The 21,690-nt window shown below is 38.5% G+C and overlaps 2 protein-coding genes across 2 annotated transcripts in view; one reads left to right on the plus strand and one right to left on the minus strand.

Annotated features, from left to right (window-relative positions):
- The window catches only part of LOC127618252 (inactive heparanase-2-like), a 111,399-nt gene extending 106,514 nt beyond the window's left edge, over nt 1–4,885 (minus strand). The window contains exons 1-3 of the mRNA XM_052090611.1: nt 4,528–4,885; nt 1,215–1,369; nt 69–230 (exon numbers count right to left, since the gene is read on the minus strand). Of these exons, the coding sequence (XP_051946571.1) occupies nt 69–230; nt 1,215–1,369; nt 4,528–4,778 (568 nt within the window). The 5' untranslated portion in view covers nt 4,779–4,885. The remainder of the gene's footprint in view (nt 1–68; nt 231–1,214; nt 1,370–4,527) is intronic.
- A 5,157-nt stretch (nt 4,886–10,042) lies between these two features.
- LOC127618251 (metal transporter CNNM1-like) overlaps nt 10,043–21,690 on the plus strand; it is a 36,109-nt gene continuing 24,461 nt past the window's right edge. The window contains exon 1 of the mRNA XM_052090610.1: nt 10,043–11,496. Coding sequence (XP_051946570.1) covers nt 10,059–11,496 — 1,438 coding nt within the window. The 5' untranslated portion in view covers nt 10,043–10,058. The remainder of the gene's footprint in view (nt 11,497–21,690) is intronic.

Here is a 21,690-nt window from a genome sequence, read left to right on the forward strand (position 1 = left end):
CACTATATACATGGTTCTTACGCTTCACAGAATTAGCTAAGCATCTGCATGTTGTTGTAATCTCCTACCTGTTATTGTAACATCGCTGTAGATGTTGGAGAGCTGTTCTTTCAACAAAACCTGCTGCATCTGAGCTGCTTTCTCTCGCTGCAGTTCCAGCATCATGTCTGGGTGGCTGGCCAGCTTGCAGCCCTTCTGCTTGTCCAGGGCGAAGTCACTGCGCACTATGTCTGCGTGCAAACCACAGGAATTCAAATTTAAATTCAAATTCAAAAAAACTTTATTGTCTATCCCATTGGGATAGAACATTTTCTTTGACGAAAAGGCTCAGTTAAACAATAAATACATTAGACCATACATACATTCCATACATTACAACAAATAAATTATATACATACATTAAAAATACCAAAGGCCACGGTACAATATAAATAATAAAGAATGAGTATAAAAGCACTGAGGCTTAAAAATCTCATCTTGGCTGCTTATTTAAAATACTAATAGCAGTTGGGATAAAAGTCTACCTGTACAAGTTCTTTTTCACCATAGGTACCATGTACCATCTCCCAGATGGGAGCAGTTGAAATGAGTCATGGAGGGGGTGTGAAAGATCCGTTGCAGTAATGGAAGATTTCCTTTTGGCTCAAGCAAGTTATTGTCACGTATTAGATGAAAGTGATGTTCAGCAACGTCCTTGGTTGTAGTGAAAGTCCTAGGTATTCAAACTCACCCGCAGTGGTGGATTTAGGTGTGTCTGGCATGGGCAGACACTCAGGGCAGCATCTTGTGTGTGTGTGTGGGGGAATCACGAGGCAGTGGCAATGGTTGATTTGTAAACAGTTGTTAAAATGTCCTTGCAGATATTAAAACTCTGCAGCTTTCGAAGAAGGCTTAGGCATTGTTGAGCCTTCTTAAAAACATTGTCTGCATGCATGGCAAAGGTGAGATGGTGATCAATCTCTGTACCAAGTTACGGACTACTACATAATGGAATGGAAAATTTTGTCTAAAATGTTTTAAACATGTATGCATGCATATTTTTGTCCACATAGAAGGTGGTTAATTATTATGAGTCTGAACATTTAGCTTTCCTTTATAAAGTTTCTTAACACAACTCATGATCTACAAAACTATTTGTTGCCACCTGAATCAACAACATTTGGAAAATACCTGTCTAATTAAAAATGACAAAAAAAATAAAATAAAAAACTCACCATCTTCATAGTTTTTGAGGTAATAGTCTGGTCCAGGTCCTCTAAACTTTGCGAGATTCTTCAGGTTATGAAACTGCAGGAAGTCTGTCCGTTTGCCTCCAAATCTCAAATAAGCTGGAGAAAGTCCCCGGGCCAGAGTGACTAACCTCTTGGAGCTGTGGATTCAGACAGATGTAGATCACTGGTGTGCATACTGTCAGAGAAACAGCTGAGCTACCAAAAAAACACTACTGAACTGTCAAAGGGAAAATATTCAGTTTAGGAGGTAATTCTACCAGATCTGACCCTAAGAAATTATTTTCATTGGTGCAACCTAATGTAGTCCTCTTGATTCAGTCATATTTAATAATGTTTAGCCTATAAATTAATTAAGTTACCTGATTTTTTTACAGTGCATAAAAATGACATTTCTTTGTGACTTTACACCTCTGGACAGTAAATTGAACAATTTATGCTTTTTTATGCTTCTTTACCTTCCCAGTTTTTGAAAACCATAAAAAAAAAATTCTGAATCATTTCAAATAGACACATAGCATTTTGTTAACACTAAAATAAATCAAACAAAAAAAAATAAAATGTTAACCTAAAAATGTGCATCATGTGGTAATATTTTAAATAACGGCTTTTATTCAAGACAAAAAAAATATTATTTAATGTCACATAATTAACCTGATTACATTAGGTTACAAAGCTTTACAGTGTAAAACCATGGGAATGATTCTATAATAATCCCTGTATTTTAAAGGAAACACACACACATTAGTATATTTTAGCATAGTAGCTAATAATGTCACTTTTTTAACGTATTGGTGTTAGGAGGCTGTATATGTCTTGATTCATTTTACGATTTGATCATTGAAATGACACACTGATGCGCTGTTTGTTTGTGGCTCAGAGGTGATCATTTGTGAACAGTACGAAGTTATTAAATCTCAAGATTAAATCTGTTTGCACAACTTGATTTTATTTGTTTTATTGCACTTTAATAATAATTTTTAATTGAGTTATACCTCAGTCATTTTCTATTTGTTTTCCGTTACGTGTGCGTCTAGAAGCCATTAGATGCGCTTTAACAATTTTTTTTTTTTTTTTTTTTTTGCAAACTCACAGCAGGATTAAAGTTAATGAGATTCAGTCTAATATGATTCTGTTTTAGGCCGCAGAGTTTTCTCAGCTTTTCACACACTAACTGAAATCAACACCAGTTTATGTCAAACTGAGCAGCAGTCTTTTATTTTTTCTTATCGTGTTTTCCTAAATAGACTAATAAGCGATATGGTACCAGCAATAAAAAGGGAAACTATAAAACGCACATATTTAAGGACTACATTGGGCACATATTCTGAATGTCTGAGATAGTAATAAAAATCATAAAATAAGGCACGAGATATTTTGAATAGCTTAATGGGATCTTTGTAAATTATCGGTGAAGCCCGTGTTGTGCTTGCAGCAAGGCCGAAACACATTTTTAGAAAATAAATGTAGGTGAAAGACAAAAAATCGAAGCAAATAGCGGCATATTTTGCATGTCGCTAATTAAGTGTAGCCTATAGCCTAATGCACACGTAGAATGTGAAATGTATTATTTAAAGAGACTAAGCATTAAGTATAAAGGTATGTAACATTACGTAATTTTATTTTAGGAAAGAGTGAAATGATAAGTCATAAAATGACAACAATGATAGATCATGTAGACAATACCACAAAAGAATGAATATATATATATATATATATATATATATATATATATATATATATATATATATATATTATGTTATTCTGCTGCAAGTTGCCCTAATAGCCTAATATATATATATATATATATATATATATATATATATATATATATATATATATATATATAATAGCGATATTAATTACATAAATAGCAATGATTGCAGCATTATCATTATTACTGGCGTAATTATTATTGGGATCAGAGTATAAGCATTATACCCCTGCAGAAATTTGATATAGCAATACATGTAAAACACATTTAATTTGTATACTTTTAAATAAGAATATTAGAAAAAAATGGCAGGTTTCCAATATGGAACATATGATCTCAAAATAATAGTTATATAAGATCATGTTATTTTATACTCAAATATAAAAAGTATATCTTAAATTATTATGATGATTATATGTATCATGATATTTATGTATGGGTGGAACTGAAGTCTGCGATCATCATTAGCTAAACATTGCAAACATCAGTCTAAGGGCCTACTTTCCAAAAAACAAACAAACGGTGGAACAATACCAGAAACTGTCCTGTTGTTGGTAGGCGTATTTCTTGTAGCAAAAGTAGGCTATGTCTAATATTCTGCATTTATTCCGTGTTGTTCCCAATCCATCTATAGTACAACGAAGAGATGATGGGGAAATGAAAAACACGCAAACACATAGCCTATTTCTTTTACAACACAACATACACTGTGCACCACAGAAAACTAACAAATACAGTCTAAATGACGGGACAGTAGGTTTGGGGTTCAAACTGAGGTGAGTTTGTCACTCACTGCGAGTATAAAAATACATATTCGAAGTACCGAAACATACTGAAACCTGTGCGAGGCATACGAGACATTTCCAATATATGTCGGTTCTCTCCGTGTGGTTTTGTGTATTTTCTTCTCTGGGGGCTGGAACAATCCAATTCACTTCCAGGTCAAGCCCTGGTGTGCCATTTACCTCAGCCATTCAAATCTGTGCGTCGGGGTTCATGCTCGAACACGGTAGCCTACACAATATTTGTGAAGTCCAAGTTCGCATGCCGAGTACTCTAGATATAGATCCTCAAACATATACAACCCAGTTTACTCTGCGATAACACATACGTCATTCACAATGCAACTCAACACAACAGAACACACATGTTGTGCAGTTGTGAGCATTTCGCGTCACCAAGCTGAACTAACGCCACTTTGAACTTTACGCGTAAAATAAAATCCAAAACCCAAAGTGTGAGAATAAATAGTTGTTTAATATTTATTTCATTGAATATGTTACACATGAAACAAATCTGTGCAAAAAGGCCATCTTATATCTGATACACACAAAAATGATTTCAGGTCTCCAAAAGTGTGCAGTCAAATACAGCGCGTATGAAACGCGTTTGTGAAAATATAAGATTAAAATCCCATTAGAGCAAAATAGCTCAGTGGTACATTAGAAAAATATGAGATCATATATTTAAGAGTGAAGTATCAGGTGCTGTGTATCGATTTTGGCTAATCCCATCTAATAAAACACAAATGCATCAGCATCACCAAACGCGTCTTCACTAGAAGTTAAAACTGTAATAGCCTACCTTAAAAAGTCCAGCCAGCCATCCTTTATAATCGATGGATCCAACTGCAACGAGAGGAAGTTGTCATTCAAAACCTTCACCGGACTTCGAGTATTCACGTCTAGTAAAATCAAGGTTCTCTCTAGAAAGCTCTGTCTCTTCCCTCCGGACACAGGTCTCTTGTAGGTAGCGGCAGAGGAGATGAGAGACTGGATTATCAGTGCCAACCACAGAGACGAGACGAACACTGGGCAGAGGAACTGCCTGGGCATCTTCTGTCCTCAAGCACCGGGCGGAGCGCAGTGAGGGAGATCCAGCAGAGATCTCTTTAGAAAAACCGATTCAAGGGCACCTGAAGTGTGTTTATGCCCCTCCTTGAGCGAGGATTATCGTGTCTATGGTTCTGATCGCTGGTGTCCCTTTCAGCCCCCCTTTCCTGATCTGTTTTGGAGTTAGTTAGGGTAAACTCACGCCCCAGGGCCAGCCTCCATCACACCGCTGCCACTGCACCGCCCTCTGCAATAACGCAACAGCTCTTAAAGGAAAGATTACTTTTTAACTGAAGGGTCTTCTCGTGAGAGGGTGTCTGAGGGGGTGTTCACACATTCTGGGAGGAAAACTATATTCGATTTTGGGAAACAAGCTGCAGCTTCCTTGCCAAGTTTACAATAAGCTAGTTTTGTGCGGTGCACTTCTGTAATTTCTTTATTTCTAAAAGACCTTTGTACATCAAGACTGCTTTGCTAAATAGTAGGCCTACATTTTTCGTTTAAGTGTTTATAAAGACAAATGAAAGGACGGTCCATATGATCATAAGCTATTGTATTAACCTTATTTCAAATTTTTGTGATGTGTTGCTGTTATTGTTATTATTGAGTAATTCTGTTTTTGCGCGCAAATGGTAAAATGCGCTGCAAATAATGCGCTTTTGATTTTTGTCTCCTCTTTAACTTTTACACCGTTATTAGATATATTTTTTGTATACTTGTGAGAAGAGAATTAATAATTGATCGTATCCGTTGATTTTCAGGTGTCTTTAAACTATAACCTCTACAATTATTAGGGAAAAACTTGTTGGAGATGAACATCCTGCAGACTTCAAATTGAAATGAGAAACTGTTTTATGTTATTTCGTCTCCACTGACTATGAATAGATAATTATAACATTTACAAGTTCAGAGTTATTTTAAGTATTAGTCTGAAGTTTTCTTCTGAAAATAAATAAGCACGGGATAGGCTTTTTATTTGTTTTCACATTATGCGTGGTTGAGACGATATACACAGATAAAAGTTCAATAATGGGCTTTCAAATAAAAATCAAACAAAGCTGAATAAAGGTTCAAATATATTTTAGGTAACATAGACTATTATAATTTTTCATTTTGAATCTTAGGAGAATACATATTTTTTCATGAGTAAATAAAGTCAAGAGGAACCCCAACGGATAAAATGTTGGTCTTTATACATTCATTTTTAATTTGAAAGTTTTTCAGAGTTGGGTCTCATGGGAAGCAAACAGTCGATCATTTATCATAAAATAAAATACTCAAATAAATAAATAAATAAATTAATTAATTCATAACAAATGTATTCGTTTGCAAAGTTCAACAGTATCAACAAAAAATAAATCCCACATTTTAATAAGATCAAAAACATATTAGATCAAGTAACAGCAGATACAGTAAACTATTGACAGATATTTGTTTTATTATTAATTTTGAAAGTAATGTTAAAATTCCAGATGTTCAGAGAAACACAATGCCGACGCTGTTCTTTATTCTCTCGTCTTCGTGTAATGCATTGAATCGCTTTGAAATGTATGGTTTAGGATTTATTTGTTCAGTTTTGGGTTAGCCTAGGGTTCATCTTGACACACCAGACGAAGCTTTGAAACTTTGTAGGATCATCTTAAAGGGTGATTGACGTATGACATGCGCTGGACAAGCCTGACTTCATCTTTGTTCAAGTGTTGGATAATAATTGAATGCTGTCACCTGACCTGACAGTGTTGTCTAATAACAGGAACTTAATAGGATTAAACGATTTTCCCCTTCTCTCAGGCCTAACATTCCGGGATTGCTGCGATATTGAATCCCCTTCTTGCAGAGAAAGAAAATAAAATCTAAAGCAGTAACAGAACAAGACGCTTTTCTGTTTTTACAATATATTTCCGACAGTGAACCAGACAGGGCGCCTCTCTTTAACCTCCGTTTTATGAATAGATTTATCACGCTTTATATGAGGACTTTTTCGTCATGTTTTTTTTTTAGCTTTCCAAAAGCGGCTCATCGTTTCCGAGAATACTAGAAATAATTCAAATCAGGAGAATAAACCTCTCATGAAGTTAATGATGTGAAATAAAACAGCATAGCTGCCCAGACTGTCAACTGTTGCTATTCTCATCTTGTTGAGAAAAAGACACACAGGCTAAAACATTCAAATCACCAAGCTAATTTAACCCTCCTTTTATTTAGTAAAGACAAAAGTAAAAATACATTTGTATATGGGTCACATTATTTGTCCTCTTGAGTAGGCCTTGATACGGAATATAAATCTTTGAGTTCTTCATAAAATTATCTTTAAATATTTTTAGAAAGAAATGTTCGTTTATATATTAATAAACTCATTGTATTAACTGTACTGCAACCCACTTTAATAGTTTTTTTTTTAATCAAAGGAATCTTATCTTTACACATTAATAATTATTAAATAAAATTGTGTTGATATTCGAAACTACATTAAAGTAAATGACATAACGTCATGCGCGCTATTAGTTAACCTATCAATAGAGTTCTGTTTTTTATTGACTTATTTTTATTTACTTCACTTGTCAAAGGTCACATTTGTAACAATCACGAAAACAATAGTATAGGTCCACTTTGTCGAATAATAAAAGTCCACTAATCTGTTTCAAGGGTAGCCCAAAGTGTAAATTACATTTAATAAACACCTAAATTAACACCCGTTTTCATCATTATAAGTACGATCATGTTATTTATTTATTTTATTTTATTTATTTTTTTGTAGTTGAATTTGTACAAGACGTCTGAGTTATGGAAACGTTTAATCGAATTTTCCTAAAATTAATCCAAAATGTTATTGGGTTTAGCAACTATTTTCAGCGACTATTTACTATTTTGTTCTCGTTAATTGCAATGCATTTCCCCTTTCGTTCTGACACATCAACGGAAAATAGATATTCTGCATGGAGTGAGTGAAACCATCCGAGCACGGGACTCCCACTGTCTCCAACTGTTTCCTAACGGGCCCACGGACGTGCAACATTTCAACTAAATGGACCATCAATAACTTATTAGTTAAAAGTTTCCAGGGTCTGCAATGTAACCCCACTGTGTGTAGACCCCCGACAAGGTCATGGCTTTACACATACATGCTGTCTCCGAATATTGATGAGCCGTGGGCAATGCGAGAAAGAATAAAGACTCCATATCTGTCTCTGATTTATGAGGTGGCAACGAGTGATGCAGAGCAGACGAAAGTGTTAAGCACACAAACATCTCCAAATGTTTCTTCTTCTTTAGTTTTATCTTGGTGTTTCTTTGCCATCTGGGGCACTGGCTGTCTGGTTTAGGACTGGCTCCAGACACTCAGTGAGACCACAACTTATTTTGACATTTCGAAATGATTTAACAAAACAGTCCACAGAACGAATTTCTTGCTATTTTGGAGTGACAAATTGCTAGGAATAAAGTTTTGTGGCGCACAGTTTAATAATATGTGATTTCTATCTTAGATGTAACATTTCTAAACATTTATAATAACACAATGAGTTCTTCCTACACGTGTGCTTGTTTATGCGCATATGCGGCCTTTAGCTATTTGGAGCAACAGAAGCAACAGTAACTTTACAGAAGAAGTTTCTATATTTCATTGTTCTAATGCTGCTAATGAGGATGTTAATGTTTTTCTGAAACTGTTGTACCTTTTCCAAATACTAATAAAAATAGAGCAATTTCTCATGTCCAGAAGTTTCCGTCATTCAGTGACATTCAATTGTGGACGTCAAGACAAATTGTGATCAAGAGTGCCATCTTGTGGTGAAGACTCGTTATGTTCAAAATGTTCGATTGAACCATTTGTCACATTATATCACTATAACTATATATATATATATATATATATATATATATATATATATATATATATATATATATATATATATATATATATATATACCGTGTTGGGGAGTAACGGAATACATAAATGGGATTACTTTTTTAAAATAAAAATTTAAGTAACTGTATTCCACTATAGTTACAATTTAAATAATTGGTAATTAGAATACAGTTACATTCAAACAAGTATTTTGATTACTGAATAGATTACTTTGCATTTTATTGTCATTTGTTTCATTTAATATTTAGTCCTTTCAGATGGAAAACATTTATACATAAAAATGATGCGATCCAAAGTGCATTTGAACAGCGGTGAAACACTTTCTTATAATGTGTTACATTCATACGAGCAGACAGAGAAGTAAGTTTTGAAGTAAGTTTGGAACAGAAGAAATATAAATAAATTTTCAACTGTACACTAAGATAAAATGCTTTTTCTAGTCATTTTACATGCCAGACACAATCATATTTTTTCAGGGTTGGGAGGGTTACTTCTGTAGTTGTGTGTGTATGTGTATATATATATATATATATATATATATATATATATATATATATATATATATATATATATATATACACACACATTTAATCAAAACAACTTTCCATTATTCATAATTTTTACACAAATTAATAAGTTGCTTCATCAATATGCAATCAAATTATAATTTCCTCACCCTCATGCCATCCCAGATGTGTATGACTTTCATTCTTCTGCAGAACACAAACATTTTTAGTCATATTCACTATAAATGTGAATTTTCAAAAGCAAAAGAAGAATGTGAAAGTGTAGATTTATGGTAAAAAAGGACTTAAATATTGATTTGTTTCTCACCCACACCTATCATATCGCTTCTGACAACATGTATTTAACCACTGGAGTCGTATGGATCACTTTTATGTAAATGGTAAATGTACCATTGTACTGTACATGCACTAAAAAAGGGTGTATGAGAGTCAAACGTTGGGGCCAGTTGGACAAATCTATTTGCAAAAAGTAGTAAGAAATTTTAGTTTTGAGAAAGTACAACGAATAGGCATATTTGCTTGCAGATGCCACTTGGTTTGTGTTTTGTTATGTAATGCATTGAATTTAATTAACAGAAAAAGCAACTTAAACAAATTAAGATAAAACTTATAGCAGATTATGTAAATTTGATTTAGAAAGCCTTGTTTTAGAATGGTATAATGAAATCTAAGTACTTTTTTTCTGGCTGTGGATTTCGGTCAGTACTGTGCAGCTGCTTACGGTATTACAGCTTCATCATTTCCTTCTGCAAAGCGTCATGACGTCATTGCAGTGTCACATTTATTTACACAAGACTCCAGCTGTTACATTGAGTCGTCAAACAGAGTGAAGTGTGTGTCCGTGTGGGTGTGTATGCGTGTGTAATCGCCACGTGATCCAGCTCGCCAATGTCCTTCTACAACCCACTCAGCATCATGGCTGCGGATGCTGCGGATGCTGTCCTCCCGCACCGCATCCCTGGGCCATGCATTCTGCCGCTAGTTCTCCTGATCCTCTCCACTTTGCTCACACCGACCCACGGACTGCTAGGCTTCCGACCGGAGGACACGAGTGGAGATCTGTCCGTACAGGACGGGCTGTTGAAAGCGACCGAGGGGACGCGGTTCATGTTGCGGGTGTACTATGCAGCAACCCCGCAGAGGCTTAACCGAACTGTCAGTAGCGCCACAGCCGCACCGTGGATCGCGTTCATAGAGGAACCGGAGTCGGGCAGAGAGGGACAGGTGCATCCCAAAGGGAACTTGTGCGTGGAAGAGAGCGCCAGGAGTTCGGATATAGAACTGCTCGGGTCTTTCAAGTCCGCCTCCAGCCAAAACTCCATCCTGGTGGAGCTGCTCGCCAAAGACCTCCGCAGAGGAGAGAAAATCAAATATTATTCCATGTGCGCCTTTGATGGGGTCAAGTGGGAGCAATATAGAACGCGAGACTTCTTGCTGGCGGTGGTGGAGCGGCGGCCGCATACGGACGGATGGTTGCAGGCGGGTCTGTCGGTGCTGCTGCTCGCGTTGTCCGCGCTCTTCAGCGGGCTGGTGATCAGCATGCTCGCGCTGGACCCGGTGGAACTCAAAGTGCTGCAGAACAGCGGCACCGAGAAAGAGCAAAAGTATGCTCACAAGATCGAGTCCGTGCGCAAGCATGGAAACTATGTCCTGTGCACCTTAGTTCTTTGCAACGTGCTCACCAACACTTTCCTTGTTGTGTGGATGTGCCAAATCCTCGGGCTGACGCCTGTCGCAACTGCGGCGTGCACTTTTCTCATCTTCTTCATCGGAGAGATCCTCCCACATTCCGTTGCATCCAGACATGGGCTTGCTATTGCATCCAAGACTGTATGGCTGACCAAGATTTTGATGCTGATCACTTTCCCCATTACATATCCCATTAGTAAATTACTAGACAATATGCTGCACCAGGAAATCAGTAACTTCTACACCCGTGAGAAGTTACTTGCCATGCTGCGAGTTACTGACCCATATCATGACCTGGTTAAAGAAGAACTGAACATCATACAGGGAGCTCTGGAACTCAGGACCAAAACAGTGGAAGATGTTCTGACCCCTTTAAACGACTGCTTCATGCTGGCCTCGGATGCCATACTAGACTTCAACACAATGTCAGATGTGATGCAGAGTGGATACACACGCATACCTGTGTTTGAGAATGAAAGGTCCAATATTGTCGATATTCTGTTTGTCAAAGATCTGGCCTTCGTTGATCCGGATGACTGCACCCCATTAAAAACCATCACTCAGTTCTACAAGCACCCCCTGCACTGTGTCTTTAATGACACCAAGCTGGATGCAATGCTGGAGCAGTTCAAAAAAGGTAGGCTGCTTGAAATGCATTTGAATCACAAAGGTATTGGGAGAATATAGTTTGTGGCATTATGATTTAAATCTCAGCAGTTCCAGCATAATGGTGATTATTATGCATTAATATCTGGCTTAGCCCTGTACACAGGGATGTAGCTAGTGGGGTAAAAGGAGGTAGCGTTTCTAGGGGCCCAAAGGTCCAGTGGGGCCTACAACATATTCGTAACATTTTAACAGGTAAGGGGCCCAGAGCAATATACTGTATATTCAGGAGCCCAGAATCCCTGGTGCCCTGCCTGTACAGTACATACATCTTATTTTTGGGGTCTGAGAGACCTCAAGGAACTTTTAAAGGAATAGTTCGGGTTCAATACAAGTTAAGCATAATCAAAAGCATTTGTGGCATAATGTTGATTACCACAAAAAAATAATAAAAAAATAGCTTCGATTCCTCCCTGCTTTTCTTTAAACAAAAATAAAATAAAAAAGAAGCAAAAATCAAGGCTACATTGAGGCATTTACAATGGATGTGAATGGGGCCAGTTCATTCTTCTGTTAAAACTTGTGTATTATTTGAGTGACAAAGTTGAGTAAATACCTGTTCTATCAGGAAGACTCGCAGACTTGAGTGAAATTGAAGATGACATTTATTTGATGAATATAAAACAGAAAAGTAACGTCTCTCTTTGGCGTAGTTGTATTACTCGGAACTGTCATATCCTGCCGGAGATAGGAGGCAGGGGTGAGGAGCCTACCCCCCTGCAGGACGGGACTCAACTGGTGGTGGTGTGGTGGTGGAGGTTGCCGCGTTAGCACACTGAAACAGCAATGTGATAGATTGTGAGTAGACTTATAAAGCAATGGCTTATATGTGATTGGCTGGGAATTACCCAGCTAATGGTGCGATGATGTACAGCTGCTAGTCTTCCCGCTAGAACTATGCTGCGCTTACATTTTTAGCTGTCATGTTATGTTGTCGTGGCAACAAAGTTGTAAGGATGGATTTAACTTTTCTCTGAAAAGGTTAGTAAGCAATATTATTGCTCTAAAATCATGTAAACACACTTATTGTTTATATTTTGTGGCTATACTTTTAAAACAATTGGCCCCATTCAATTCCATTGTAAGTGCCTCATAGGAGCCCAGATTTATTTATTTATTTTAATTTTTTTAAATAAAAGGAGGGACAAGTTGAAATAAAAGTTTTGTGGTAATCAACATTATGCACAAATTAAGTAGATTGAGCTTAACTTGTATTGAACCCGGAATATTCTTTTCATAGCTGAAAAATCATACAGAAGATTGATACTTAATGCCTTTTCCTAATCATATGGGAACTGATTCTAAACAAAACATTACAGGAATTTTCAGAGTTCAATACAATTTAAGCCTAATCGACAGCATTTGTGGCATAATGTTAATTACCATAAACATTATGGTATTATGACTCATCTGTCCTTTTCTTTAAAAAAAGCTAAAATCTAGGTTACAGTTAGACACTTACAATGGAAGTGAATTGGGGCATTTTTTGAACATTAAAATACTTATTGTTTCAAAAGTATAGCCACAAGACATAAACAATATGTGTTAACATGATTTTAATGTGATAAAATTGCTTACTTTTCTGTGTAAAGTTATAGCCAATTTTACAACTTCGTTGCCTTGACGATGTAATGTCAACAAACCCTAAACCCAAAAATAACAGTAAAAATGACAATTTAAACAACTTTACAGCTCAAATAATACTTGAGTTTTAACAGAAACATTTGATTAAAAAAAATTAAATGCAAGTGCTTTTATACAATTATAAGCTTCACATTTCTGCCTTTAAACCCACCAGTGATTGGCCCATTCACTACCATTGTAAGTGCCTCACTGTAACCTTGATTTTTGCTTTTTTGAAATAAAACGAGGGACAAGTCGAAATAATTTTTTTGTGGTAATCAACATTGTCACAAATGCTGGTGGGCTTAACTTGTATTTAACCCGGTATATTCCTTTAACTTAATAACATATGCAAACGTCCTTCATGTAAAATTTGACATCACTTCTGTTTGGGGTCTCAGAGATCCCTAATGTAAAACATGAATACATTTTATACAAAGTGTTTTTGCTAATATCAAATTGACCCCAAACAGAAACAATGTTACTATAATGGATAACGGCCACATTTCTGAATAGTGCATCTCCACTTTGTGATATAACAGAGGTTTAAATCTTTAATAATTAATGTCTGTTGGCTTTTGATTCAGTCAGATGAATACATTAAAATAATTTTGGGAAAAAAATAAATGGTACATTTTTATATTTTACTGTTATAATTCATTCATGTACATCACTGGTGCCTGTGGGATAACAAACATTAAGACAGCAAAGTCTATCTCAACAGATCATGAGGTTTATGTGCAACTAAAATACTTTGGAAGGATTAGTGCATCATAACTTTCCTTCTAAGCACTGACTGGGATGTATTCAAAAATATAACTCTTTTGAGTCTTATTTGACGTCATACCAGCCTTTTACATTTGAGATTTAGTGTAAGCTTCACCTTTACAACTGCAGCTGACATCTGCATAGGGGCTGGAGGCTGGACTGAAATAATCAGAATTTGTTCCCATGACAACAGCATTTATTCTGTCATCGTTACTTATTATTCACCACGAGAGCAGGTATTAGTCACTGTTTGCTTGAAGAAAAACATACTGCATTTTGACACACCTTCTCCAGAGAATCCATAAATGACTTATGTCATGCACTGATATGTGTGGAACACAGGGGATAATGGCTATAGTAGATGTTGCTCCTAGACACTGATCTGATGTGTTCTGACTCCTGGCACGAAATCATACCATGGCTTTTATGGCTGCATCACAGTAGCAATTATGTAATCATTTTGTATTGAGATTTATGGCATTTTCTAAGGCACAGATTTAAAGATGAGAGCAGCAGCAGGGTGCAGAGCACCATAATTTAGCCTTGTGAAAGAGCCACAATACAGTAACCTGTCAGATTTACCACTCTTGCAGGGCACACGATTTGCCAGATTTACCATCCCAACAGGGTCCAAATGCTTATGAATGAATGATACATTTATATTGCGCTTTTCTGACACTACACTCAAAGTGCTTTATACAGTGAACAGGGGACTCTCCTCAACCACCACTTGTGCAGCATCCACCTGGATGACGTGACGGCAGCCATAGTACACCAGTACACGCACCACACACCAGCTATCAGTTATGGTAAAAGGGATAATCGAATCAGTGCTGGAATCCTGGTCACAGTTTAAGCAAAGCCCCATACCACATTAGGATTTTGAGCTAAGAAACATAATTTATCTTGAATTTTAACCCAGGACTGTGCTCAATCTATGTGTAGACACTCAATTTATTTTCTAAAGCAGAACTGTGCTATGCAGAACTGTGCTAGCGACTAAGGTCAAAGTTCACATACAGTAGTTAATAGCACTCAGAGTCCAGAAATCACACCATTATAAACTACATTCCTAAAAATATCATCAATGTCAATTTTAAGCCTTAAATTGCTGTCCATCCCTGCTGCACTCTTTCAGAACAAGCAGACTTGCTAACTTTTGTAAATGTTTTTGGGTCATTCTTGGGATTTGGTAATATTTCAGCTTGGAATTTTCTATCAGTTCCACCCACCCACCCACCCATCCATCCATCCATCCATCCATCCATCCATCCATCCATCCATCCATCCATCCATCCTATCCATCCATCTAAACTACATTTGATTAATTGTCTGAATAATCCATAATACTAGGGACATACATATTTTCACATATTTTCCCTACACAGACATCAAAGCTCTTTTATAATTTTCTTTATAAAATTTGTTCTCAACCCTGTTACGTACATGATGGAAGTAGTTTGAAAATGATTCTACACATACTGGTTATAAAATAAACATCTACCTACTACTGTTCACGTGTTCCTGATACCAATTTAAGACTACAAAATGTTTTTGTGATTAAGCTATAAAACTGTGTGCCTGTGGAATTTAGATTCAGATTTTCAACTAAAACCTCAACTTATTAATGGTAGCCCTCAACATTCCAGGCTGAGCTCAGCAAACAATCCATTTATGTTTAATTGTGGTCCCATTTTAACTATCTAATATTGTCACACTCGTCTCAACCCCCTCACAACTCTCCCATCACTTGGCTACTTGCACCCACATATTTTTAGCACACTTTTATTCAAGTTAATATAGAGAATTTGTCATGTATAATATATGCACTATTCCATATTTTGCTCATAAATATAGTGAATAACCCATCACAGATCGACAGTGAAGAAATGTGACAGTGTTGTGTGTGGCAGAGTTGTTTTTTGCTCAAAAAGGCCACTGTTCCTCATGTAATGTAGGACATAAGGCCACAAAGCATACATTAAATTAATACATTATATTTATAAATATATTTATGGAATAAATATCATTTAAAAAAGTATTGAGTTAATATTTTAATTTTATGTGACAGGGTTGAGTTGTTGAGCTTGACAATACCCATCTGAATATATCACACAATAATACAAATTATTATATTTCTTATCAATTTCTGCACCACGCTGTTGAAGAAAGATTATGATGTCACTTCTGGTTAGTAATGTCACATATTGGTGGGACCAAACATTTTTATGGGCTGAAAATGTTTGGTGTGACATGATTGAGTTCAGACCAAGAGACAAATCTTTAAAGCCTGTTTTTAATCTGTGACGTGCACAGAACGGGGGCAGCAGGGCCACAAGATCCTTTCGTTCACAAATCTAAAGGTGTCCTTTTGGTCATCCAGAAAAAGGGAGAACGTTTTAATAATTAAATTAAAACAGTTAAATAAAACAAAATTAAAATCTCGTAATAATCTCACAATAACATTAATATGTGTTATAATGAGCTTTGTTTGTAAATCGTGGGCGTTAATGAAAATTAAACGGAGGTGCCTGAAAGAGCGCACACTACAGCAGATCGGGGGAGTCTTACATTTACATTTATGCATTTGGCAGACACTTTTATCCAAAGCGACTTTCAGTGCTCTTATTACTGGGACAATCCCCCCAGAGCAACCTGGAGTTAAGTGCCTTGCTCAAGGACACAATGGTGGTGGTTGTGGGGATCGAACCAGCAACCTTCTGATTAACAGTTATATGCTTTAGCCCACTATGCCACCACCACTCCTTATCACAAGTGTCACAAGTCTCCTTATCACAAGTCTTCCAATCACAAGTGATCCTCCCTAAACTCGCTGTGAAGTGCAGAGCCCTTGAAGTGGGTACTCTGATGGCAACATGGCATTCCAGTTTGTTTACCCTTTGCAAACAGTCTTGTGGAAGGGCCCTTCGAGAAAAGATGCATTTTCTCACTTTCGTTTTGAACAAGCTTTTAAGTAGCGTCCCCTCCCACAGCCCTTCAAGGGAGTAAAAATACAGTTTGGAGTTCGGTCTGGAACATCCAAGTGCTGTACACCCCAGATGAGTACCAGGTCAGAGAAAAAGTCCACTCCACCTGATGTAAGTTCATCAAAAGAATAATACTTGATTGCTACCACATTTCCGACAAGCAGTGTAGACAGATGTATTAATTATAGTGGGAGCGGTCACGTCATTTTCAGTGATAGAAATTAAATTAGTGTTTTATAGAATATTGCCATTAACTGAAGGAGCTGTGTGGTTCAGCCAAAGCCAGTTTTGTTTTTGTTGAAACTAATGAACCATTAGACTAATCACTTTCAGAAAAAAGTATATTACTATTTTTTGGACATGCAGTCTACCATGATAACCATTCAAAACCATGGTACCATCTATTGTACCATGGTTCTGCCATATTATTGCTGTAAGGTCCTATATATTGTATTTATAAATATAAATGACAGAATACAGTAAAATAACATTATATGAATATTAAAAGTAATTAAGAGAACGTAATATAAGAAGTGTCAATTATATAAAGTGAGGGAGCAGAGATGTGAGAGAAATTGAAAAGAGTGATGAGACAAGAAAAACATTACAGCCCTATAAAAAAAGACACTGTGCCGTTACCAGGGTATTACCACTGAATGATGATGATTATATTCATTAATGAGACCTTCATGGAACTCCAAGGTACTTTAAAAAAATCCATGGTTTTACAATGACACATAATATGATCATAAACATCTGGTTATCACAGACCATGTTTGAAAATAAATAAATAAGTGTAGTACAGTACTATGGTGCTTTATGTGAGAAATATAACAGAATAGGCTATGTGATGAAGGAAAAACAAAACTAGTTACAGTATATAATACAATAAAAATGCTCAAAAAGAAAATAAATTAGTTGAGTATATATAATTACTACTATTAAAAACTAAATAAAAAAATCTGTGCCCTTTTTCATCCTTCTGCCCATGTTCCTGCTAAGGTCTGTTCACATCACTGTGTTTTTTTTTAATATTTATTTATTCTTTTATAAACAATCATGCAATTTTGTTTTGTTGGTAAAACTTCTTCACAAAGGAACACAAATAAATGTAATGTTTAGATGTGATTTTGTTCATGTCTTGATTCCATGTCTTTTATTTTGAAAAGTTTAGTTACTGTTCATGTCATGTGATGTCCTGTTTTTCATGTGTCTTGTTTTCATTGCTTTATTGTTTGATTATCTTGTTTAGAGTTTTGTTTTATCATTGGTTTATGTTTCCCCATGTCATGTATTTAATCCCTCATGTCTGCCATTGTCCCTTGTCAAGTATTGTTAATGTAACTGTGTTGTTTTGTACCAAGCCAAGTCTAGTTTCCGTTAAGTCAGGTTTGTGTCAAGTGTATAGTCAAGTCTTGTCAACTTCAAGTTTTTGTTAGTTCACTGCTATAGTTAGAGTTTTTGCATAATCATGTTTTGTAAATAAACTGCACTTGGGTTTCTACATCGTCTTCATCGCCAGCATTGTTACAGACAAACATTATAGACAGTCTGCACATTTTATTCATTATTTACTATGTATGAATTCAGTGAAGTTCCTCAGGGACATGACAAAATGCTTAGTATAAGATAGAAAGAAAATATTTTATGATAAAGGTTATTTTAATGCAATAATTATTTTCTTTCATTATAACATACATTTCAATATCTTGTTAAAAAACTTTAAACGTTTAATTTGAGTAAACCATCACTTTAAAAACTTTACAGAATCCCAAGAACAACTCTTTTACAAAAATCAACTGCACAATCACATTTAGTGATGCATAAATTAAGACAACAAGGCCTTGAAGGAATAGTTTGCTAAGAGGTTCGTAGTGACTGGTTGTCAAAAAAAAAAAACAGTATAAAAGTACTATAGAAGTAGTGACCCACTATAGTTCATATCTATATTTCATATCTCCTGAAGCTATACAATAGCTTTGTGTGAGGAACAGAATGAAATGTAACTGTAACGAATGTAGGCGTGAAGGCAGACGAGGAGGTGCGGATCCAAAAGCAGGTTCTTTATTATAAATCAAAGTGAGGACAAACAAACAGGAACAAAGAAATATCCACGAGGGAAAACAACATGAACATGAAAAACATCCACAGGCAGGAGAAACAACCATAACATTCACGTACAACATTCAACGACCAACAAGGGAATGAAGGAACAAACAGGGTTTAAATACACAAGGACAAGGGTAACAAGGCCAATCAACAAACAGAACTCTGAAACAGGATAACAAGATAATTAACTAAAACCAATGACAAACAAGAACTGAATCAAGGTAATCAATGAACCAATAAAACCCAGATACAAAACATGGAGGGAAAACAGGATGTGACAAAACTAGGAACTGAACAGGAATTTTCAAAATAAAAGTACACAAAAGAACAAAGGACAATGAACATGACAGAATCCCCCCTCAAAAGGATCGGATTCCAGACGATCCTGAAACAAAAAACAACATAAGGGCATCAGGGGCAAACAGACAGTCCAAGTGGGCACATGGGCAGACAGACAGACCAGGGGGGCACAGAGGGCAGGCATGAAGTCCAAGGGGGAAATGAGACAGTCCACGGGGGCACAAATGGAGATGAGAGTCCACGGGGCCCATTAGGCAGCCCCGGGGGGGCACAAAGGGACAGGGTTAGGGGGCCAGGGAGGTATCGACCGGGCAAGGATAGGTCTGGGGGACCGGGGAGGAGGCCACTGGACAGGAATAGGGTCAGGGGGCCTGGGAGGCGGCCACAGGATGGGAACAGGTTTAGATGGCCCGGGGGCTGGCCATAAGGCAAGGGCCGGCTCAGGGGGCCTAGGAGGCCACAGGATAGAGGCCGATCTAGGTGGCCTAGGAGATGGCCATGGGGCAAGGACCGGTTCAGGAGGTCTGGGAGCTGGCCTCAGAGCAAGGACGGGCTCAGGGGGCCTGGGAGCGGGCCACAGGGCAAGGATAGGTTCAGGAGGCCTGGGGGTTGACCATGGGATGTGGGTAGGTTTGGGGGACCTGGGTGGTGGCCGCCAGATAGGGACCGGTGGAGCCGCGTGAGGCGGAGCCAAGGAGGACTTGGGTGGCTGCGTCGAAGGAGGCGTAGGCAGGACCGTGGGGGGCTTAGGAGGCGGAGCCGAGGGAGGTGGCGCCATAGGAGGTTCTTCAGGCGGTGAGCTGGAAGGCTTCGGAGGTGGAGCCGAGGAAGGTGGAGCCGTGGAGGCGGAGCCGTGGAAAGCTCTGGAAAGCTCGGAGGCGGGGCTCTGGAAAGCTCGGAAGGCGGGGCTCTGGAAAGCTCGGAAGGCGGGGCTCTGGAAAGCTCGGAAGGCGGGGCTCTGGAAAGCTCGGGAGGAGGAGCCCTAGAAGACTCGAGGGAGGGAGCCCTGGGAGGCTCGAGTGGCAGAGCCCTGGAAGACTCGAGACTTGGGAGGCGGAGCCCTGGAAGGCTCGGGAGGAGGAGTCCCGGAAGACTCGAGACTTGGGAGGAGCAGCCCTGGAAGGCTCGGGAGGCGCTGGCTCTGGGACGGTCGAGGCTACAGGCGCTGGGCTCTGGGACGGTCGAGGCTACAGGCGCTGGGCTCTGGGACGGTCGAGGCTACAGGCGCTGGCTCACTGACTTCTGAGGCGACAGGTACTGGCTGGGTGACCGAGGCATGCGTTGGCTTGGGTTCGCTGACCGTGGCTGACGAGGACTCAGGATCGCTCACCGTGACATGCGGGGGCTCTGGCTCGCTCACCGTGACATGCGGGGGCTCTGGCTCGCTCACCGTGACATCGCGGGGCTCTGGCTCGCCATGGACCGGGGCAGGCGCCGAACCGGGAGGCAGAAGCCAGTCTTCTCACCCTCCTCCGGGCAGACGAAGTGGACCGTGCAGGCTCGATGACGGCAACAGGCGTGGGGGTTTGCACACTGACCGTAGGGGCTGGCGTGACAGGGAGAGCTAGGGACGACTGGAGAGTCACCGCCGTGGGAGGGGAGGCAGGATCCTCATCCACAACATCCACAGTAAGTGGCGATCCGCATACCAGCAGCGTCTCCGCCACAAAATCAGAGAGCATCCAGCCGCGTGTCGCCGGTGGCAACCGCTCCTTCAGTGAGGGGTTCAGGTTACCCCAGAAGAAAACCACCAAGGCCGAGTCCGGGAAGTCGGAGATGTTTGCCAGCTCAAGGAAGTCACGGATGTGGTCCTCCATCGGTCGGTCCTCTTGCTTTAGGCAAAGCAGCTGGTAGTTCGCTTGCTGGACCGCTGGATCCATAGTGTGGTCGTCGTTCTGTAACGAATGTAGGAGTGAAGGCAGACGAGGAGGTGCGGATCCAAAAGCAGGTTCTTTATTATAAAATCAAAGTGAGGGCAAACAAACAGGAACAAAGAAATATCCACGAGGGGAAACAACATCAACATCAACATCAACATCAACGACCGACAAGGGAATGAAGGAACAAACAGGGTTTAAATACACAAGGACAAGGGTAACAAGGCCAATCAACAAACAGAACTCTGAAACAGGATAACAAGATAATTAACTAAAACCAATGACATACAAGAACTGAATCAAGGTAATCAAACAATGAACCAATAAAACCCAGATACAAAACATGGAGGGAAAACAGGATGTGACAAAACTAGGACCTGAACAGGAATTTTCAAAATAAAAGTACACAAAAGAACAAAGGACAACAATGAACATGACAGTAACTTTTTATGCACAGATAATATTTTCATGAGCCAAAACTTTAAAATCGTATTTGTGATT

This window comes from Xyrauchen texanus, chromosome 24 (genome assembly GCF_025860055.1).
Source record: "Xyrauchen texanus isolate HMW12.3.18 chromosome 24, RBS_HiC_50CHRs, whole genome shotgun sequence".
In the NCBI taxonomy this organism is placed as follows: domain Eukaryota; kingdom Metazoa; phylum Chordata; class Actinopteri; order Cypriniformes; family Catostomidae; genus Xyrauchen; species Xyrauchen texanus.